This window comes from Lithobates pipiens, unplaced genomic scaffold (genome assembly GCF_037356315.1).
Source record: "Lithobates pipiens isolate NorthernLeopardFrog02 unplaced genomic scaffold, aLitPip1_a1.2 Scaffold_13, whole genome shotgun sequence".
NCBI lineage: Eukaryota > Metazoa > Chordata > Amphibia > Anura > Ranidae > Lithobates > Lithobates pipiens.
This window is the reverse complement of record NW_027507718.1, coordinates 461,607,830-461,628,481: the sequence shown is the minus strand read 5'-3', so window position 1 is coordinate 461,628,481 and position 20,652 is coordinate 461,607,830. Positions and strand designations below refer to the sequence as shown.

Below are 20,652 nucleotides of genomic sequence, written 5' to 3'. Positions count from 1 at the left end.
ATGGCTTGGTCTTTTTCGGCAGTGCTCGCTAGAGAAACAGCAGGGAGGCAGGACTACGAGCGGAGCCGAGCAAGTCGGCTCGGTATTTTTCGGCGGCGCTCGCTCGGACTGTCTCAGCGGCGGGAAATTTAAAACATGGGCAAGGCTGCAAACGGCACTGGCCAAGCTGCAAATGACACTGCAAAGCTGCAAATGATGTTGGGCAAGCTGCAAATGACACTGATCATTCTGCAATGATGGACAAGGCTGCAGATGCACACTGATAAGGCTGCATTGACTGGCATTTAAATGTAAGGTTTTTTTTTTCCTTCAACTTCCCTCCTAAACTTGGGGTGCATGTTATACCCCGATAAATACGGTATGTGCCACTTTGTGTTGGTCTATCACATAAAAACCCAATACATTAACGTTTTTCAAGGCACTGTAATAAACATAGGTTAGTTCACAAAATAACAGGCATTTGAGACAAATATGGTTTCATTCAAATACAATAAAATGACCAATTTTCAAAAGTCAATTGTAAATGGACCTCCAGAAAGATACTAACACAGAGGTCATGACCATTCCATATTTTGTAGATATCTAGAAGACATTGAGACACCAAACTGCTCCTTGTCCTCCTGTATTTATACAGGCTATACAAAATAAAATGCAAAGGGTGGATCAAAAAATATAAAAATAGACACACAACCTAACTTTACAGATTACACCAGTTCCTAGAATGTCACTTGACTGTACACTCAGTTGTCAATACTGTGAAACAAAAAAAATAAAATAAAAAAAAAACAGGTTGGGCCTTCATTATGTGAATGTGACAGGTGAACTTTACCCACTATACCGAGGAAAGTTGCACAAAAGAATACCTATTTTTGGATGACGACAGACAAACAAAAGAGAAAAAGCAGTGACTTGCTGTATAGGTGAGGGGGAATTGTCCCGTGCACACAGTTGTGCTCACAAGTTTACATAACCTGGCAGAATTTATGATCTCTTGGCCATTTTTTAGAGGATATAAAGGATAACAAAAACTTGAATTCTTTCAATCATTGTTAGTGTTTGGCTAAAGCCATTTATTATCAATCGTGTTTACTCTTTAAAATCATAATGGCAACAGAAACTACCCAAATGTCCCTGATCAAAAAAGTTTACATATCCCTGTTCTTTATACCATGTGTTGCCCCCTTCAACATCGACAGCTTGACGTCTTTTGTGGTATTTGTGGATAAGACTATCTTCTCAGATGGTAAAGCTGCCCATTCCTCTTGGCAAAAAGTTCCAGTTCCTGGAAATTCTTGGGCTGTCTTGTATGAACTGCGTGTTTGAGATCTCCCCAGAGTGGCTCAATGATATTGAGGTCAGGAGACTGAGATGGCCACTCCAGAACCTTCACTTTATTCTGCTGTAGCCAATGACAGGTCCACTTGTCCTCACGTTTTGGATCATTGTCATGTTGGAATGTCCGAGTACATGCCATGCGCAGCTTCCTGGCTGATTAATGCAAATTTTCCTCCAGTATTTTTTGGTAACATACTGCATTCATCTTGCCATCAATTTTGAACAAAAATTACTGTGCCTTTGTAGCTCACACATCCCCAAAACATCGGCGATCCACCTCCGTGTTTCACAGTAGGAATGGTGTACTTTTCATCATAGACCTTGATGACTCCTCTCCAAAATGTAGCGTTTATGATTGTGGCCAAAAAGCTAAATTTTGGTCTCATCACTCTAAATTACTTTGTGCCAGAAGGTTTGAGGTTTGTCTCTGTGCTGTTTGGCTTATTGTAAGCAGGATACTTTGTGGCATTTGCGTAGTAATGGCTTTCTTCTGGCGACTTGACCATGCAGCCCATTTTTCTTCAAGTGTCTCCTTATTGTGCATCTTAAAAACAGTCACACCACATGTTTTCAGAGAGTCTTGTATTTCACCTGAAGTTATTTGTGGGTTTTTCTTTGCATCCCAAACAATTTTCCTGGCAGTTGTGGCTGACATTTTAGCTGGGCTACCTGACCGTGGTTTGGTTTCAACAGAACCTCTCATTTTGCACTCTTTGATTAGTTTGAACACTGCTGATTGGCAGTCTCAATTCCTTGGATATCTTTTTATATCCCTTTTTTGTTTTATACAGTTCAACTACCTTTTCCTGCAGATATTTTGACAATTCTTTTGCTTTCCCCAGGACTTTAGAATCCAGAAACGTCAGTGCAGCACTGGATGAAAGATGCAAGGGTCTGTCAGGAGTCCAGAAACTCATTGACCTTTTATATATATACACACACACACACACACACACACACACACACACACACACACACACACCAAGCAAACAGATAACAGGTGAGAATGATTACCTTTAATAGCCCCCTTTGTGTCAACTTGTGTGCATGTTTTCAGGCCAAATTCACCAGGGTATGTAAACTTTTGATCGGGGTAATTTGGGTAGTTTCTGAAAGAGTAAATACAGTTGATTAATAAGAAATGGCTTCAGCCAGACACTAACCATGAGTGAAAGAAAAGTTTGTGCTATTCATATTCTTTGAAAAACGGCCAAGAAATCAAATTCTGCCAGGGTATGTAAACTTATGAGCACAACAGTATTTCACAATGTCCTACTCACTAAAATATGGCCAGAGATTTTAGGAAGTGAAGTGTAGATGGAGAGAGATGTGGAGATTGTTAAAAAATGCTGTTCAAGGTGACCATTTCTTCTTTTACACTTATGATACACAATAGATTTTAGATACGGATCATCATGTTAACATTATGAACTAATTATGTTGTATGCAAGCAAATTTGATTTGCTTGTCATTTTCCATTTGCCACTAGATGGCAGTAGATTTAGGTCTGATGGCTAGTGGGGTATGTCCCTCTATACCCATTAGTAAGTATAAACCCTGTGTGATCCCAGCGTCCATAGCCCAAAGATCTCTGTTGGTAATGAGAATAAATAAAAAAAAAAATAAAAAAAAGGGGCCTTGTCATATCCCTTTTATAATAATAAATAAGGCTGTGCTAATGTCAATTAAATTGTACTAAAGAAAACAGGAATAAAATCGTGCAAAAACCAAAATCAGTAAAATTAGCGGAAAAAGATAAGGTAAAACAAGTCCAAATTCACAGGAATATCCTTCCAAATTCATAGTGTTCTTCCAAAGTGTTAGTATTCATCACCGACAAATACTGTGCAAAATCCACCGCAAGGGATGCTTGCTTACCAGCTGATGGGGACCTCCTATTACGGAAGGGCACAAACACTTGTGGCCAATACCCAGCCAGGGCCTTTATCCAGTTAAGCGATATCCAAATGGCAACTCTCACCAAGCCTATAATCCAGGGATCAGGGCATGGCTGAACTCAGATAAGGCACTCCACACAACTTGAAATGACGAGTTCCTCTCTCAGAGTACATTCATAATTCCCCAAAAAGAGATAAACTCACCATAGCGTAAAATCAAAATTTTAATATAAAACCAAAAAGGTAATGCACTTACATAAATCTCGTTTAAAAACCAGCATATAAAACAAACCGACCGGCTAAACCTCGAACATCCGGCCATTCCGGGATCACATGTAGCACGGTGATATCAGCACATCGCTCCTCGTGATCGATACATTTCCATGTTATGTGATGCATGCTTTCAATATTTATGTTAATGCTACTCCAGCGATTGCATTCATATTGGAGATTTTTGTAGGTCTTTTCTCTAAAACATTACTACCATTACATTTAAAAAAGCGTAGGAGGCGTTCTTGGATGCTGAAGTCATTATGTCAGATGACTATGCCGCAAACAATGCAAGTGGACAATATAAAAACTTATTTTTAATAAATCATATTGGAATAATTAGCATTATTTGGAACATTCCTTTGGTTTTATGGGTCCATTGGTGGAGTGGTGCCTGATGTGTACCAGTGGATTGTTTCCAAATTGTGTAGCCTGTATGGAGATTGTATCATACAAAAAGGTGCATACATGCTATGGGGTCCATCTCTTTGGGAAACCCCTTTTCTATAGGTGATGGTGGTGATAGCTTTCAATGTTCTCTTACATTGCAGCCACTCACCAAGTTGGATGTACAAATGAAGCTATATACATGTGATTTGATTGCTGACATTGTGGTGAAGGACATATTTTCTAAATTTTGTAACAGAGGGGACCCAATCAAGCCTGGCAGTATGCATTTGAATATTCCAGGTGTAACTGCCTCCTGAATTTGGCAATGATCTAAACAAGGGATCTCTACACGTCCCATGAGGCATTGCAAAACAGACATTCATAGACATTACTGGGCATGATGGGAATTGTAGTTCCTGAACAATTGGAGGGCCACAGTTTGGAAACTCCTGATCTAAAACACTTGTGATCGCTAGGTTTACCCTGAGGTCACCTACACAGATTGTGTGAACACCTGTACCAGCATTGTAAAGATGCAGTGGGCTCCCAAACCAAACTGAAGTCCTCATCTGAAATAGACTTGAATGCGTGGGCAGCATACATACAGTATCACATTGGAGTGCATCTGCTTTTGGTCAGTTTAGAACTATTCCTCACCAAATAAAAAACACACAACATTCAGGTGTGTTCCGAGAAAGAGCCCTTTAAAATTAAAGATTAAGGCCGGGTTCACATTGCAGCGATGCGGGAACGCCGCAAATCCGCCGCGGGTTCCCGCATCGCATGCCTCCCGGCGGCAGTTCACACTGCCCTATGCGAACGGCTGGGAGTGTCAGTGAAAAGTTAATGACACCCCCAGATCAGTTTGCATATCGCAGTGCGATCTGCAAACTCGGACAGGAATCGGATCGCATGGTGTGAACACCCATGCGATCCGATTCTGCTGCGGACCAAAAAAAGGGTCCCGTGCGAGTTTGGGCCGGGTGCGATGCGAATTCAGCCATACTATCTGTATGGCTGAACTCGCATCGCACAAGAGATCGGATGTGATTTGCACTGCAGTGCGGTGCGAATCACATCCGATCTCATCACCGCAGCAGTGTGAACCCAGCCTCAAAGTAAGAATCCGGAGATCAGAAGTCTGACTTAGACTTTGAACCACAGAATTCTGACTTTACCGTCAGAATTAGAGCTGGGCGATTTTCTTTAAAAAAATAAATAAAAATTCTGCGATTTAAAAAAAAAAAAAAAAAAAACCTTGATTCATGATTTGAATTATTAATTTAATTTTTTTGTTTTTAAAACCTTCCTTTAGGATGGTTGCAGGGCTCTCTTGTAGATTTCATTGGTAAACAGTGTTCACCGATGTTCAGAGATTCAGCCCAAGAGTGCCGTCTTCAGCTCTGGGGCTTTTCCAGAAATGTAAGCCTGGTGTCTCACTCACAGCAGATCAGGATAAATTGAAAAAAATAAAAAAGAAAAAAAAGAAGGAGGCTATAGAAGATGCAGAGCAGCAGCAGCCAAATGAATTTTTTATGCGTTTAACTGTTGAAAAAGTGTGCTGTGCCAGGATCCATGTCACAGATCAAGTTTTTCACGTTTATAATTTACATGTGTGCTGGGCCGAGAACAAAATCAAACCAGTGTGGAGGAGAACTGGTGGAGAAGAGGCTAGGAAACGATGGGGCCGTTTGGGGACAGCCACATGTCAGAACACTAAACTTTATAAGTTGTGAGTGCAAAGAAATACACTAATTGCCATATGCAGGAAGGTTTACCTTGTGACCGCACAGTGAGACTACAAACTGGAGCTATAGGAGACAGACAATAGCAGCCAGAAAAAAATAAAATAAAACACACACACACACACACACACACACACACACACACACACACACACACACACACAAACTACTCCTCACACACACACTTGTGTTCACAAATGAAAAGTTTGTTTGTAGTTCTAGAATAGGCTCGAGGAATATACATTCACATACTCAATGGTTCCAGACCAACTATCGGGGGTGTGCATCTTCACTAGTCTCACGATTCGATTATCCTGTCCACAATTTGATTTTGCGATTAATCGCGATTACTGCGCGTGGTTTCTATCCAAAAATACAAGCAGTCAGAAGAACTCTTATTTTCATTTTCTCTTAGTGCAACATCCTTTTTGGGGAGGGCAATTCTCATAACCATCCCAAAAGAGGGCTACAAAGTTATTCCCTTTCAGTTCATTACAGGGAACAAAAAGTATATAAAAAATAAAAAGGGGGCATCCTTTACCTCTAGGCGGAAGAGCAGAAAGGCTTCTTTGCTGTAAGAACTGTGAAAATGTGGAAAAGATGGACTTTCCCCACAAACCAGTTCTGGGCTGCTTTGTAGGGATAAGAGTTTGTTCCCTCTGTACAGAGCCCAGTGTTGATTGTCAAAATAGCGTTCTGGGCTGTGATTGGACACAACCGATCAGCAGGTCCTGGCCATGAATCATTGGACTGGGACTTGCTGACAGACTCCCGCTGTATGCACCCTAAACCTGGAGGGGGGCAGCAACGTATGGGTACGCCAACAGGGCATCTGAGAAGAGGAGGATTAAAAAAATGTGCCTTTGCATTTTTTTTTTAAAGCTCAATCACTTAAAAGTGCATATTTTAAGCCTGAAGATCGCTTAAAGATGTGTGCAAAAAATGGAGAAAACATGGTGGCTCTGGCAGGTTTAGGGTTCACAAAGGCTTCACTGTTACCTTAGAAACCGTAGACCAGGTCACTTTAAAAATTGCACTTATGCGGATCCTTGGGCTTCCGATACCCAATTATCAGTCCTAGGATTTGGGGGGGGGGGGGGGGGAGCGCTTGTGGGCGAACGTCTTCACCTGTCTCAGTTCAACTCCTTTTCTTTGATGGATCTCCAATCTCCTTTTGCTTACTGTTTTTGATTATTGGGACATGCTGAAGTACTTCTTGACCCCAACGTTGTATGGGGTAGCTACCCTATGCTGAGTGCTTTAAGGTAATCGTCACCTTTGCGGTCACCCTTTAAATTAATGGGCTATGTCCTTTTGGTTATATACACTAGATTACCAAAAAGTATTGGGACACCTGCCTTTACACTCACATGAATTTTAATAGCATCCCAGTCTTACACCCCTTTCACACCAGGGCGTTTTGCAGGCGCTATAGCGTTAGAAATAGCGCCTGCAACCTGCCCTAAAGAAGCTGCACCGAGGGCTTTCACACTACAGCGGTGCGCTGGCAGGACTTCAGAAAAAAGTCCTGCCAGCAGCTTCTTTGGAGCGGTGAAGGAGCTGTGCGTTTACCACTCCTCCACCGCTGCTCCCCTTTGAAATCAATGGGGCAGCGCTGTAATGCCGCCGGCAAAACGCCGCTATTGCGGCGTATTGTTGGTGGTTTTAACCCTTTCACGGCCGCTAGCGGGGGGTAAAAGCTCCCGCTAGCGGCCGAAATGCATGCGCCGCAAATCTGGTTTTACCGCCGACGCAAAGGGCGGTGTGGTGTGAAAGGGGTCTTAGTTTGTAGAGTTCAATATTACGTTGACCCACCCTTTGCAGCTACAATACCTTCAACTCTTATGGGAAGGCTGTCCACAAGGTTTAGGAGTGTGTTTATGGGAATGTTTGACCATACTTCCAGAAGCGCATTTGTGAGGTCAGGCACTGATGTTGGATAAGAAGGCCTGGCTCACAGTCTCCAATCTAATTCATTCCAAAAGGTGTTCTGTGGGGTTTAAGTCAGGACTCTGCAGGCCAGTCAAGTTCCTCCATCCCAAACTCGCTCATCCATGTCTTTATGGACCTTCCTTTGTGCACTGGTCCAAATCATTTGGTGGGGGAGGGGGGGATTATGGTGTGGGGTTGTTTTTCAGGGGTTGGGTTAGGCCTCTTGGTTCCAGTGAAGGGAAGCCTTAAGGCCCGTACACAAGATCTGACTTTTTGACAACAAACATGCAAATTAGCTGTTTTAAGGCAACATCCGACCGTGTGTACACATCGGACAAACTTTTTCGGTTATCAGACAAAATGTTGGCTGTGCGAACTGACAAACTTTTCAACAACATAAGTCCGATGGAGCAAAGTCCGACCGTGTGTACAAAACCATCAGACTTTACAAAAACGCATGCTCAGAACCAATGCAAAAGATCAGACAACAATACAGAAGTTGACCAAAGGTGGCGGTAAAGAGCAGAAAACCCACATGAGTTGGTGAAAGTTGGCTGAAAAAAGTCTGATCACGTGTATGCTTAACAAGTTCATGGCCAATGCCCTTTGTACAGAAATCCACAGGAAAGTTTGTTTAAAGTCTGATCATGTGTATGAGGCTTTAAGGTGTCAGCATACCAAGACATTTTGGACAACTTCATGCTCCCAACTTTGTGTTAACAGCTTGGGGCACCAGTGTACAAAGTGAGGTCCATAAAGACATGGCTGAACAAGTTGGGGTGGAGGAACTTGACTGGCCTGCACAAAGTCATGACATCAACCCGATGGAACACTTTTGGAATGAATTAGGGCACTTTCACACTGGAATGGGAGGGGGGCTGCCGTCGACTCTTTACCATTGTTTTTTGCAGTGCTTTTAGGCCGCTAGTGGGGCGATTTTAATGAAGGGGTTAATAGGCGTCGAAGCGATTTGCAGGGCAGAGAGAAAACAGAGGATAATTTAGGGGCAGTGAGGGGGAATGCCCAACTGCTCCTAAACATCTGTCTACCAGCAGCAGTGTACATGAAGCCTTAAAGTGGTTGTAAACCCTTACAAACCACTTTGACCTACAGGTAAGCCTAGATTAAGGCTCACCTGTAGGTCCATGAAATCTCCCCTAAACCTACACAGTTTAGGAGATATTTACCTGAAGACAACCATCGCTGTCTACGCCGCATGCGCCGTAGACAGCGGCGCGCAGGCACACTGGGCAGACCGCACATCTCGGTGATATGCCGCGAGTGTCGGCTCCCGTGCGCATGCACGGGAGTGACGTCATTGCTGCTCCGCCGAATCGCAGCGCTGGAGCAGCGAGACCCACCAAGAAGATGGACGCTCGGAACTACAGGGGACATAGTAGTTCATTATGCTTTACCTTTGCAGGGAATCAAAGAGGAAGTAAACCCATCAGGGTTTACTTCCTCTTTAAAGTTCAGGTGTGTGTAAAGGCAGGTGTTCTAATACTTTTGGTAATAGTGTATCTTGTAACATTTTGGTCCCTCGTGTGTTTGTTCATTTATAATTTTGGTGTGGAAAGCACTGCATTTTTTTTTTTTTTTTTTTTTTTTTTTTAAACACAAAACACACACACACACACACAGTAAATGGCACTTATCCTTTCAGCTTAACAGAAGAAATAAGCAAGGTAAAAAGGAGGGACAAAGTTGGGGCTTAAGCAAATACAACACATTTCATATCAACCAATCAGATTTCAATTCTTTTATTTCTATTGATGTCAGTTAACAGTCTCACAGTTGTGGGTGTTATGCAGCTATACAAGCTGATGTCACAGTGTAACTTCCTGCCTGGAAACATCTCAGTACATTTATTATGAAGATAACAGAAGGAAGATGACAATGCGAGAACAAACCTTGCATGACTCAACCAGACTTCTTGTTCCTGTTACTTGGTAAGCAGACGTACACAGAAGGGGTATATTTAAAAAAAATAATATAATATAATATAATATAATATATTTTCGTGTTCGATTGACTTTTTTTAAAAATCAATTAATTAAAAACACACATATGGATCCAACTACTTTTAGCTGATCTCCTTGCATTGCCACTCTGCATTAGTCAGTGGTAAATGTGGTATGCACTATATACAACCACCCAACACTAGTTAGTTTCCACAATCCATGACTTTTCACAGTTCACACAAATACTTTTTAAATTCAAACTGTAGCACTGACGCAAGTCATTTTTTAATTAAACTTTAAGAAAAACGTAGAACGTTAGTTCAACTTTAATTATAAAACTTATCTAGTATATTGACTGTCAGTCACTTTATAGTAGGCATCACTTTAGCCAGTCATGCAGACATACTAGAGTGTTTACATTTAGTTTTTTACAACAATGTTAAAAACAGAGGTTATAAAATTTGCTCCAGGGCTTTCTCTCAAAACAATGGGTGCTGGAACTGAACCACGACCCCCCAAAACCCCTCCAAATCCCATCAAATAGTGGGTGTGGTCATATTTCACAAACAGTATAAGGGTCTTAAAAGGGACATTAAATATCAGGATTGCATTACAGAGTGCAGAGATCATGGGGGTTACACACAGAGTGCAGAGCTGTCAGACTTCTGTGTTTACAATTGATAGTGGTGAGCAGGCACCAAAGGGTCTGAGCCAGAGGTGGTAGAACCGAGTTCCACCAAGTTCCCCCTGAAAAAAGCCCTGCTTAGCTCGCTGAATGATCCCAGTTAACCACATCCATATTTACCATCACTGTCCAGGATGTCCGGTGACGTCACCGGACTCCTCCCCGCTTCCCTTCGTTAGCAGACAGAGACACTTGGGGAAGGGGGGGGGGGTCCAGTGACGTCACCGGATTTTCGATTGAACTCCCTGAAGCTGGCAGAGAGGAGAGTACTGATCAAAAGAATTAACGATTAATTGAGGAATTAATCTTTAAAAATTTTCCCAGCCCTAAATTATATAATATATATATAATACACACATACATACACATATTTTGACCGTCACAGGAGGGGCTCAAAGCAAAGACGCACAAGTCCACCATGCAGCTCAATATGCAGCACTAAGCTAGAATGTTCCTTATGTATAGCAATAGGAAAAATATAACGAAAGGACATTCAAAGTTCAAAATTAAATGATTGTTACAGCAAATAAGCTATATGTTCTAGCTTGAAGAATTCAGCCTTATGTTTGTCAGAAAGGTAAAGCCGGTTACAACCAAGGATAAATTGTTTTTTTTTTTTTTTTTTATCCAGTCCAGCAGAAAATTTGTCTAAAGCAGGGTTTTACCACTTGGATTTCACAAGAGGTCCCCAAGGGTCCTGCCATTGCTGCAGCAGTATTGTCGGGATCCACCCACCTGATTGAGGGCCAGTTCACACCATAGAAACACAGTCCGGATGCGTTCCAGACGTTTGACACGCTTTTTGATGCAGTCCAGTGCATTTTTTTCCCCTCTTTTTTTCTGAAGCTTAAATAAAAGGACATGTGTGTTCCAGCGCGTTTATAATGCATTTTACATCATTCCAGTACAGTCCAAGAAAAAATAAATAAATAAAATGCAGCATGTTCTACATTTTTCCCCCAGAATTGCAATTGCAAGCACTGGTGTGAACTATGCCATTGAAAATCATATACTCTACTTTCCATGCGTTTTTAATTTTATTTTTTGCTGCATCAAAAAACACACCACACTGGACTGCATGTAGTGTGAACTGGCCCTGACTGATTTGTATCTCAGCGCACAACTGAGATCAAGATCCAGCCATGTATGTCCCCTCCCTCCCTAGCCTGGTGCCACAGTGGGCTCTGGAGCAACAGTGCAGAGGGGCAGTGATGATCGGCTGTGAGTAGACCAGGAGCAGACTATCAACTCACTCAGTCTTAGACCCCTTTCACAACACACCGCCCATAGCATGGGTGGTAAAACGCTGCTATTTTTTAGCGGCGTTTTACCGCCGGAATTGCGGCGCATTTCGGCCGCTAGCGGGGCGTTTTACCCCCCGCTAGAGGCCAAGAAAGGGTTAAAACCGCCGGCAATGGCGGCGTTTTGCCGGCGGTATTACAGCACTGCCCCATTGATTTCAATTTCCATTGTAAAAGCCCTCCAAGACCCCTTTCACACCAGGGCGTTTTGCAGGCGCTATAGCATTAGAAATAGCGCCTGCAATCCGCCCTAAAAAAGCTGCACCATTGTCTGTAGTGTGAAAGCCAGAGGGCTTTCACACTACAGCGGTGCGCTGGCAGGACGTCAGAGAAAAGTCCTGCCAGCAGCTTCTTTGAAGGAGCGGTGTGTTTACTGCTCCTCCACCTCTGCTCCCCATTGGAAACAATGGGGCAGCGCTGTAATACTGCTGGCAAAACGCCGCTATTGCGTCGTTTGCCGGTGGTTTTAACCCTTTCTCAGCCGCTAGTGGGGGGTAAAAGCGCTGCAAATCCGGCGGTAAAACGCCGCTATTGGCGGTGTGGTGTGAAAGGGGTCTAAACGTGAGCGTTTTCTGCATCGCATTCGAAATGCACCGGCTTTGCGATCTGCTGTGGACACCAATACATTATCATCCCAAACGCAGTGCGTTTGCAGGCACCATATCGCATGGGGCCGCAGTACCATGCCATTTGCTGCAGCGCGTTTCTCAAATGTCGTGCATGCACTACTTTTAGTGCGTTCTAATGCAACATGCAGCCCATTCAAATGAAAGGGCAGCAAAAATGCACTGCAGGAAAAACAATCGCAATATGGACCGTGTTGCTGTGTAATTCTGGTGTGAACCGGCCTTTGAAAAAGATTACTGAATAGAACAAGTAAAAAAAGAAATAAAAAAAAAAAAAAAGAAAGGAAAAAAAAAAAAAAAAAAAAAAAAAAAAAAAGAAGAAGATTAATTTGGTTGAGCAGCCCGAGGCAAGTTTTTCGTTTCAATTAAAAGAATTGACAATTGCCTAAACTACCCGCTTAGTGCAATCGATATCTAAAAGATAGGATTCTTTCATCAACACAAAATCAAACCTCAGTCAGCTCGTAAAACACAAATAAAAAAAATTATAAAAAATAAAAATAAAAACACAGTAAGGTGTTGAGCTCCAATAGGGGTTTTTATTCACCAGATCATCAGCTTACCAAGCCGGCATTCAAACAGCTGATTAGGGGACTTGTATTTTGATAACCCTCCAGGGGCCACGGCACACAGGTGTATCCAAGAAGACCCATCATCCTGCCCGTTGCCGCAGTGACAAGAATGCGCCACGAGACACCAATATCCCTGTGATTAAAGCTTGCATTAGCTTTAATGGTAGTAGCGTGATCTGCTGAGCTTTCCAATGCAGTCCACTAAGACACCCATTGTGTGCATTAGAACTTCTATTTGCTGCAGGCTGTAGATAAAATACATGACTACCGCAGTATCCTATAATACCCTCTGTGATGACAACCAACGTACAAGGTCCTTTACACTGAACTGATGAGGCTACAAACACTTCAATCAAATCAGAATGAAGTAGTTTAAGGTTAAACCTCTTTCCTTCTCATTTTAAATGAGTGGCCACGTGTCTTGTTAAAGGGGAGTTCCAGGCTTTTTATGTTTATTAAAAGTCAGCAGCTACAAAAAGTGTAGTTGCCAACTTTTAATAAACAGACACTTACCTGTTCCATGGTACAGCGATGCGGTCGAACGGATCATCGCTCCTCTCCACCATCACCTCCATTGTCACTCTGGGCACCCGGCTGTGACAGCTTTCGGCTTCACAGCCGGGCACGCACAGCGCATGTGTGAGTCGCATTGCACTCCCGGAGTGGACAGGCAATCTCCTGGGACCTGTAAGGTGTCCCAGGAGATCGCCCAGAGGGAGAGGCCGCCTAAGGCGAAAGGAGGAGTCACCTTGGCAGTCTTTGGGCAGAAGGTGGAAGTGGGACAGGAAGTTCCCCTCCTAATGAAGCCCCCATTCAGCCCCAAACAAAAAATTGCATGCCAAATGTAGCATATAAGGTGGCGAGGAGTGCTTAAAGCGGAAGTTCCATTTTTGGGTGGAACTCCGCTTTAAAACCTCTGCTGCAAAAAAGCGTTATCCTTATTGTGGGGTCACCAGTGCGGTGTTTGTATATTGAAATCATATCCCCTCTCAAGCGTCTCTTCTCCAGAGAGAATAAGTTCAGTGCTTGTAACCTTTCCTCATAATTAACATCCTCCAGACCCTTTATTAGCTTTGTTGCCCTTCTCTGTACTCGCTCCATTTCCAGTACATCCTTCCTGAGGACTGGTGACCAGAACTGGACAGCATACTCCAGGTGCGGCCGGACCAGAGTCTTGTAGAGAGGGAGAATTATTTTATCTCTGGAGTTGATCCCCTTTTTAATGCATGCCATATATAGCGTCTTCCAATCAAATAGCATGTTAGGCATCCAGAGGCAAAGTCTCCAAAGTGAAGTCTCTTTGCTCCCAGAACCATCCTCCTTCAAAGACTGGTCCACCACCACCCATATCCCAAATGGAAAAACTGCCAAAAAATCATGACCACTGAAATAAAGAAGTTGGACAAAACCACACAGGTATTAAAGAGGAAGTAAACCCTAATGGGTTTACTTCCTCTTTCATTCCCTGCAAAGGCAAAGCATAATGGACTACTATGCATCGCATAGTAGCCCATTATGTGTCACTTACCTGACACAGGAGCCAGCGATGTCACCGCTGTCCCCTGTAGTCCGGCGCATCCATCTTTTCGGTGGGGTCTCGCAGCTCCGCCGCTGTCATTCGGCGGAGCCGCGATGACATCACTCCCGCGCATGCGCACGGGAGCCGACACGCGCGGCAGCTCCATTGTTGTAAATGCCGCGCTCAGTGCGCCGTAGACAGCGGTGCCTGTCTTCGGGCAAATATCTCCTAAACCGTATAGGTTTAGGAGATATTTCTTGGACCTACAGGTAAGCCTTAATCTAGGCTTACCTGTAGGTCAAAGTGGTTTGTAAGGGTTTACAACCACTTTAAACCCAATTTTGGTCTCCTTCCTCTTTAGGCTTCATTACACACTCCAACAGTGTATACATATGCGGTGGAAACACCCAAGTTCTATTGTAATGAGGCATTTCTACCAGTGTGCTGGGCGAAGCATTGCATTTGTAATTTTGTTTATACTGCTTTTAAGATATGATTCAACAGTGTTGTACTATGACATTCTCCCCATCTACTGTATTTTCCAGGGTATAAGACAACCCCCCAACTTTTCCAGTTAAAATATAGAGTTTGGGATATACTCACCGTATAAGACTACCCCTCTTCCAACTCACACCAAATACTGTATGTGGTGCCCAGTATACCAGCCACCTTACCGGCGATTTGCTGGTTGTTGTAAACAAATCATGCTTGGATTGGTCAGCTCTCCCTGCCTGCCCAGCCCTCCCTGTCTCCAAGACTATCAGAGCAGTAGAGCAAACACACCCCTTTCACCCGTCTGGCCCACCCTTGTATTCCATTACCATACCTTCTTCTCTGCCTCTCAGATCTCGCACATGCACGCCTGTGCCACTTCACTGCAGTCCTCAGGAGTAAAGATCTGAGAGTCAAAAGGAGATATGGCAATAGGATACAAGGGCAGGCCAGACGGGTGAAAGGTGTGTTTTCTGGGCCGCTCTTTTTTTTTTTCCCGCGCATCCTGGATGCCTGCAGCTCGCTCCGCCCTTCACTTGCACCTTCCTGATGAGGTGCTTCGTCATCGGGACCACGTCAAGTCACTTCTTGTTGCGTGCATACAGCGGGGATGCGGCAGCGGTTCTTTTTGAGCCCCCCCATGGCGACCACAGATTCTCCAGTCCGCCCTATAAGACGACCCCCGTCTTTTGGGAAGATTTTCCTTGGTTAAAAAGTCATGTTATATGCCGGAAAATACATTAGTTTAGAGATTCTCTGCTGGTGTGGGCTATGAAGTTTTTTTTTTTTGTTTTTATTTTAGTTAGGTCAGGGTAAGAGCAAGGGTGTGTCCCAGCAGACAGCGCGGCAGGACAGGAAGAGGCATAGACTCCCACGGGAGTCTATGCCCGGAAGTGGGTGTAAATACCTGTCTGACAGGTATCTCCACCCCCTCCCCCCTGAAAGGTGCCAATTGTAACACCGGAGGGGGGGGGGGGGGGGGGGAGGGTTCCGATCAGCGGAAGTTCCACTTTAGGGTGGAACCCCGCTTTAAGTGATTTGGTAACCGGTCACAACTATGGAGTTTTACCACCCCCAAAAAGTAAAATAAGCCCGCACTGTTCTGAGCCCCCTATAAAGGGCAACTTTCACACTGATGAATTGCTGTTTACCCACACTGCTGGCAAGCTGTGCTTTGCCATAGACTAATACATCTTTCGGGTGTGGGTACTTTATGAAAGCGCACCAAACCCACAGGATACATTAGAAGTCTATCGTTCAGTGCAGCCAACCTACAGGAAAGCGGCACCTGTGGACCAGTATGAAAGCAGCCTAATACACTTTTTTATTTATTTATTTTTTATTTTTTATAAGTGCCAATATGCCCATTGCAAAAGTGCAGTGTATGTGATGTTTATTACACTGACCAATACCTCTTCCAGCTTCTGCTGGCATCACTTTCCAGGCTGCTATAAAGGTCCCAGGCGAAATGCACTTAGTATCACTCAGCTTGGGACAGGAACGCTCCGCAGTGGCCCGCTTCCTCCTTTGCCAGCTCTATGAACTCTGATGTTCTGGAATGGCAGGTCAGTAACCCATTGATCACAATCTGGGCTTGCCAACTCGCCATCCCAGAGCATTGTCTTCCCTGATTTGAGGTCACAAGCCACATGTGGCCCGTGGGCTGGGCACACAGTTTTAGATATTTGTGTTAAAGATAGTTTGAAGCAAATAAATAATCTAGCCACAATCCTCAAAACTAACAATACTGTGAATTAGGCGGCATTAATTATTAAAAAATAAATAAACAAAAAAACCTGCACAGACTACTCCAATTCAAATGTAATTTGCAAAGTGGTATACCTGAAAACATTTTCAGCAGGTATTGAAGAAATGTTAGCAAAAACTACATTTTGTCAGAATGGTAGAATGATTTGAGTTCTTAACCCACCCACAATTGATTTTGGCAGCTCTTAGGCCCCGTTTACACCTATGCGAATTAGATGCAGCTTACATCGCATCCAATTCGCAGGACATTTTAAAATACATTTGAATGCATCTGGTTCACATATGTGCGTTGCATTTGCACTGCGCATTGCCCAAAAAACGTGTGCGTTTTCTGGGCATTGCGGTGCGAATTACAAGCACATCTTCTATGGGAACGGATCTGATTCTCCGATGCATTCCATTCTCAACACTAATTCTCCTCACTATACCTCCACCCCAAACCACCACCCCTCTCTCTGCTCACTGATCCGCTACAACGGAGAAGAACCAATGAACAGAGCTGGAATTCGCACCGCACATGTGTGAACCCAGCCTTAGTCTTGTAATAATCCCCTGCCAGACAGCACAGTCCGGCTACTTGACTTTCCTTTGGTCACAGACCTGCTTCTCCCAGGAGGTGGCAACCCCATATTGATGAGGTCACCACTATCAACAAATCCCAGCGTTAGGTTATGTAATGCAGTAGAGACTGGCTGGCTTGTAGCACTGGCACCCTTTCTCCTAATGCAAGTCCATCAGTCTTTTACATTAATCTACTCTGTAAGCCATTCTACAGACATCATTGGCACCATTTTAACCTGATTCTACCCATGCCTAACATCATCCAATGCTCTACTACTAACATACAAGGCATAGGAGTTCAGAGCAAAAAGACAAGTAGAAGCAGAGCTGGACGGAGCTTGGAGCTTTCACCTTTAGGACCCATTCACACCAGCCTAGCCTGCTGCAGTGCAATGCTACACCTTGGGTCACTGGCTATACATTACCATGGGCTGCCCAACATACCACAAGTCATGAATGTAGCATTTTCAGCAGTGCAGGTAAGCATATGGCCCTGCAATAAGAGAGTGTTGAGAAAGTGCACTGGGGTGTCATTCTGTACAAGCAACACCACATCAATGTGCAACGCAATGGTGTGACCTGAGAGGGACCATTTGAGAAACATGCATTTTATGAAACTCAGAATTTCGCAAGTTTTACTTCATAATGTTTGAGTAACGGTGCAAAGAAGTGACAATAGTTCCTATAATCACTCTAATAGGCTCACTCATAATAAGCTCTTGGTCACTGCAAAAATTAGCAAATTTTTCACTGTATTGTAATATTTACAGATTTATACATTTGTGGGCACTGGACTAGTCAAATAAAAATAGTGTTCCACTGAATATCTGGGTTTATGTAAAAAATAAAATTTTTCTTTTTTTTTTTTTAAGGCAGGGCTCACACTGGTGCATTGTTAGACATTGCATGATTCACGCAGTGTGCAGATCACATGCAATGTCTGCGCAATGCGAATTCAACCATACAGTTTGTATGGCTGGATTCACATTGAATTCACACAGTGCGAACCAAAATGGTAGAGGACCCTTTTTTTGGTTCGCACTGGTATCAGATCGCACGGTGTTATGACAGACATGCCATGTGGGAACCCGCACTGGCATCGCTGGTTCCCGCATCGCAATAGTATGACCCGAGCCTTAGTTACTGTAAACCCTCACCACGTAAAACAATCCATTCAGTTTTAAATAGATTAAAAAATGTATTTTTTTGTTATTCCATCTCTCACTGTTAAAATAAACCTACCATTAAAAATTATAGACTGATAATTTCTGTCAGTGGGCAAACAAACATACACAATTAGCAGGGGATCAAATACTTTTTTACCCTCATTGTACATGGTACAGCAGGCACATATCAGGAATAGGAAATGTTAGTTTACATTAAAAAAAAAATTAGGTTACATATTCTTTAGGAGGAATCCAATAGCAAAATTTGCATACAGTAAACAAACATGAAGGCTGCCCTGTCTGACTTCTTTGTAGTTACTTCTAGTTAACCAACGGTCATGCTGATCCTATGGGGTAGATTTACTAAAGCAGGTACACACAGAATCTAGTGCAGATGTGCATGATAGCCAATCAGCTTCTAACCTCAGCTTTAATTAAAGGGGCTGTAACCCCTCTTTTTAAAACATATCATACTTACCTCCACAATGCAGTTTGTTTTGCAGAGTGGCTCCCGAACCTCATCTTTTGGGGTCCACTCAATAGCACTCACAGCTCCTCCCCACATCGGGAAACCCCCTAAGGGGGTTAGGAACCTCCTAAGTCCAGCATTTGCGTCCATAGACACAGAATGCCCGACTCGGCCCTGCACCCTTGCGCCTGCGTCATTGGATTTGATTGACAGCAGCAGGAGTCAATGGCTGCGCTGCTATCTATCCAATCAAGTGCCAAGACAATGGGCAGAGGTAGAGAGCCTCTTAACTGTGGGAATGAACATGCTCAGGAGAGTAAAACGGGGGTGGGGGGTGCTGGTCAGTGTCAGAGGTTTTTTTTCACCTTAATGCATAAACCACGCCTAAAGTGCCCCTGCCCATTGAAATCAATAGGCAGCGCTGCCGAAGTCACAATTTGCCGGCGCTTTTAAACCTTTTTCGACCGGCAGAAGAGCTCTAAAAATAGCGTTGCTTTACCGCCGACGCTCGGGCGCTGCAAGTGTAAAAGGGCTCTTAAGCATGTCAAAAACTTACCTGACTTTGCACAAAGAAACCCAAATCCTCCTCTTTTTGAGGTCCCTGGCTGGCTCTCCCGACTCCTCCCTCCTGCCGAGCGCCCTCAGAGGGAGAAGCTCTCTGTCCATTTCATGTCCAGGCACACACAGCCGCAGCTCAGCCCCGCCCCCCTCTATAGCTCACCGACAGCAGTGGGAGCTCATGTCGCCCGCTGCCGTCTCAGCCAATAAGGAGGGAACTGCCCACAGGTAATAAGGAGCTGCATACAGGCAAGTATTGGGAGGGCTGCTGCACACAGGTATAATGCATTACGGTAAAACACTTCTGCCTTTACAAAAACTTTAAAAACTTAAGTACTAAAAAAATAAAATAATCAGTTTTAGTTTTTATGTAACATGCAAACTGTAACCCCAAAAAGGATTTCACACACACCTAAATCTTAAATTTATGGTGAGATTCTCCAAGGGATACAAAGTCACCCAACTCCACCTATGACTGCAATATTACTTTTGCGATAACAAACTTTAAATAATAAAAGAATGAACTTACCGGTTAAAGAAGTTACTAAGTATTTTTATCTTGCTGTCAGGCTCTGCCTCCTGTGTGAATCCCTTACAATTGGAATCAGCGCCGTCTTTTGTAGAGCTCAGGGTCACATCCGAAAAATGGGTTTCATCATTCTCCAAGTTGACAATTGCACTTGAGTTGCTTGCCACCAAGTAGTCCACAATGTCCTCGTTGCTCACAGATAATGTGGTGGAAAAGTCAGTGCTGAGGCTGGAGACGCTGCAGTCGGAGATGTCATCGCTCCTGTTAAGAGAGGTCGGGCTGTAGAGTTTTGCCGTGTCATATCCCGATCTGGGAAAGGTAGAGGCTTTCCAGATAACATGGTCACTTTCAGAGTTCCTCAGAGATGGAGTACCCCCGCCACCACCAGGAATGCTCTTAGAGCTCTGAAAGACCCGGTCCTCTCCAGCAGCACCATTTAGACAGTTCGATCTGATACCACAATGGACAGTCTCCGGATTGGCAATCTCAAGAGTTGGAATACCAGAGTCCAAAGACGTCACACTGTTGCTCTCAATGGCTGTAGTAAACTGACCACTGCTAAAATCCGAGAAGGAAAACGGCTGAGAATTCTTGCGGTTCAATTTGCCAAGATTATGAATATCACCGTCAGCACCAATGTCGTGGACCTCAACAAACCCCAAGTGCCTGATGTTTGCTGGTAACTCCTTATTCATGTTAGACCATGAGGTGACTAGGAATAATCAGAATAAGGCTGGTTAGCATTTGTAAAGCACTTAAAGCTGAAAAGCCAGGCAAAAAACACAAAACACAGAAAAAAAAAAAAAAAAAAAAAAAAAAAAAAATATATATATATATATATATATATATATATATATATATATATATATATATATA

General features: G+C 43.6%; 1 protein-coding gene across 2 annotated transcripts in view; it reads right to left on the bottom strand.

Annotated features, from left to right (window-relative positions):
* The window catches only part of TBC1D14 (TBC1 domain family member 14), a 199,422-nt gene that overhangs the window by 148,112 nt on the left and 30,658 nt on the right, over positions 1-20,652 (bottom strand). For both annotated transcript variants that reach the window (XM_077477824.1, XM_077477825.1), the window contains exon 3: positions 19,777-20,488. In XM_077477824.1, coding sequence (XP_077333950.1) covers positions 19,777-20,488 — 712 coding nt within the window. The remainder of the gene's footprint in view (positions 1-19,776; positions 20,489-20,652) is intronic.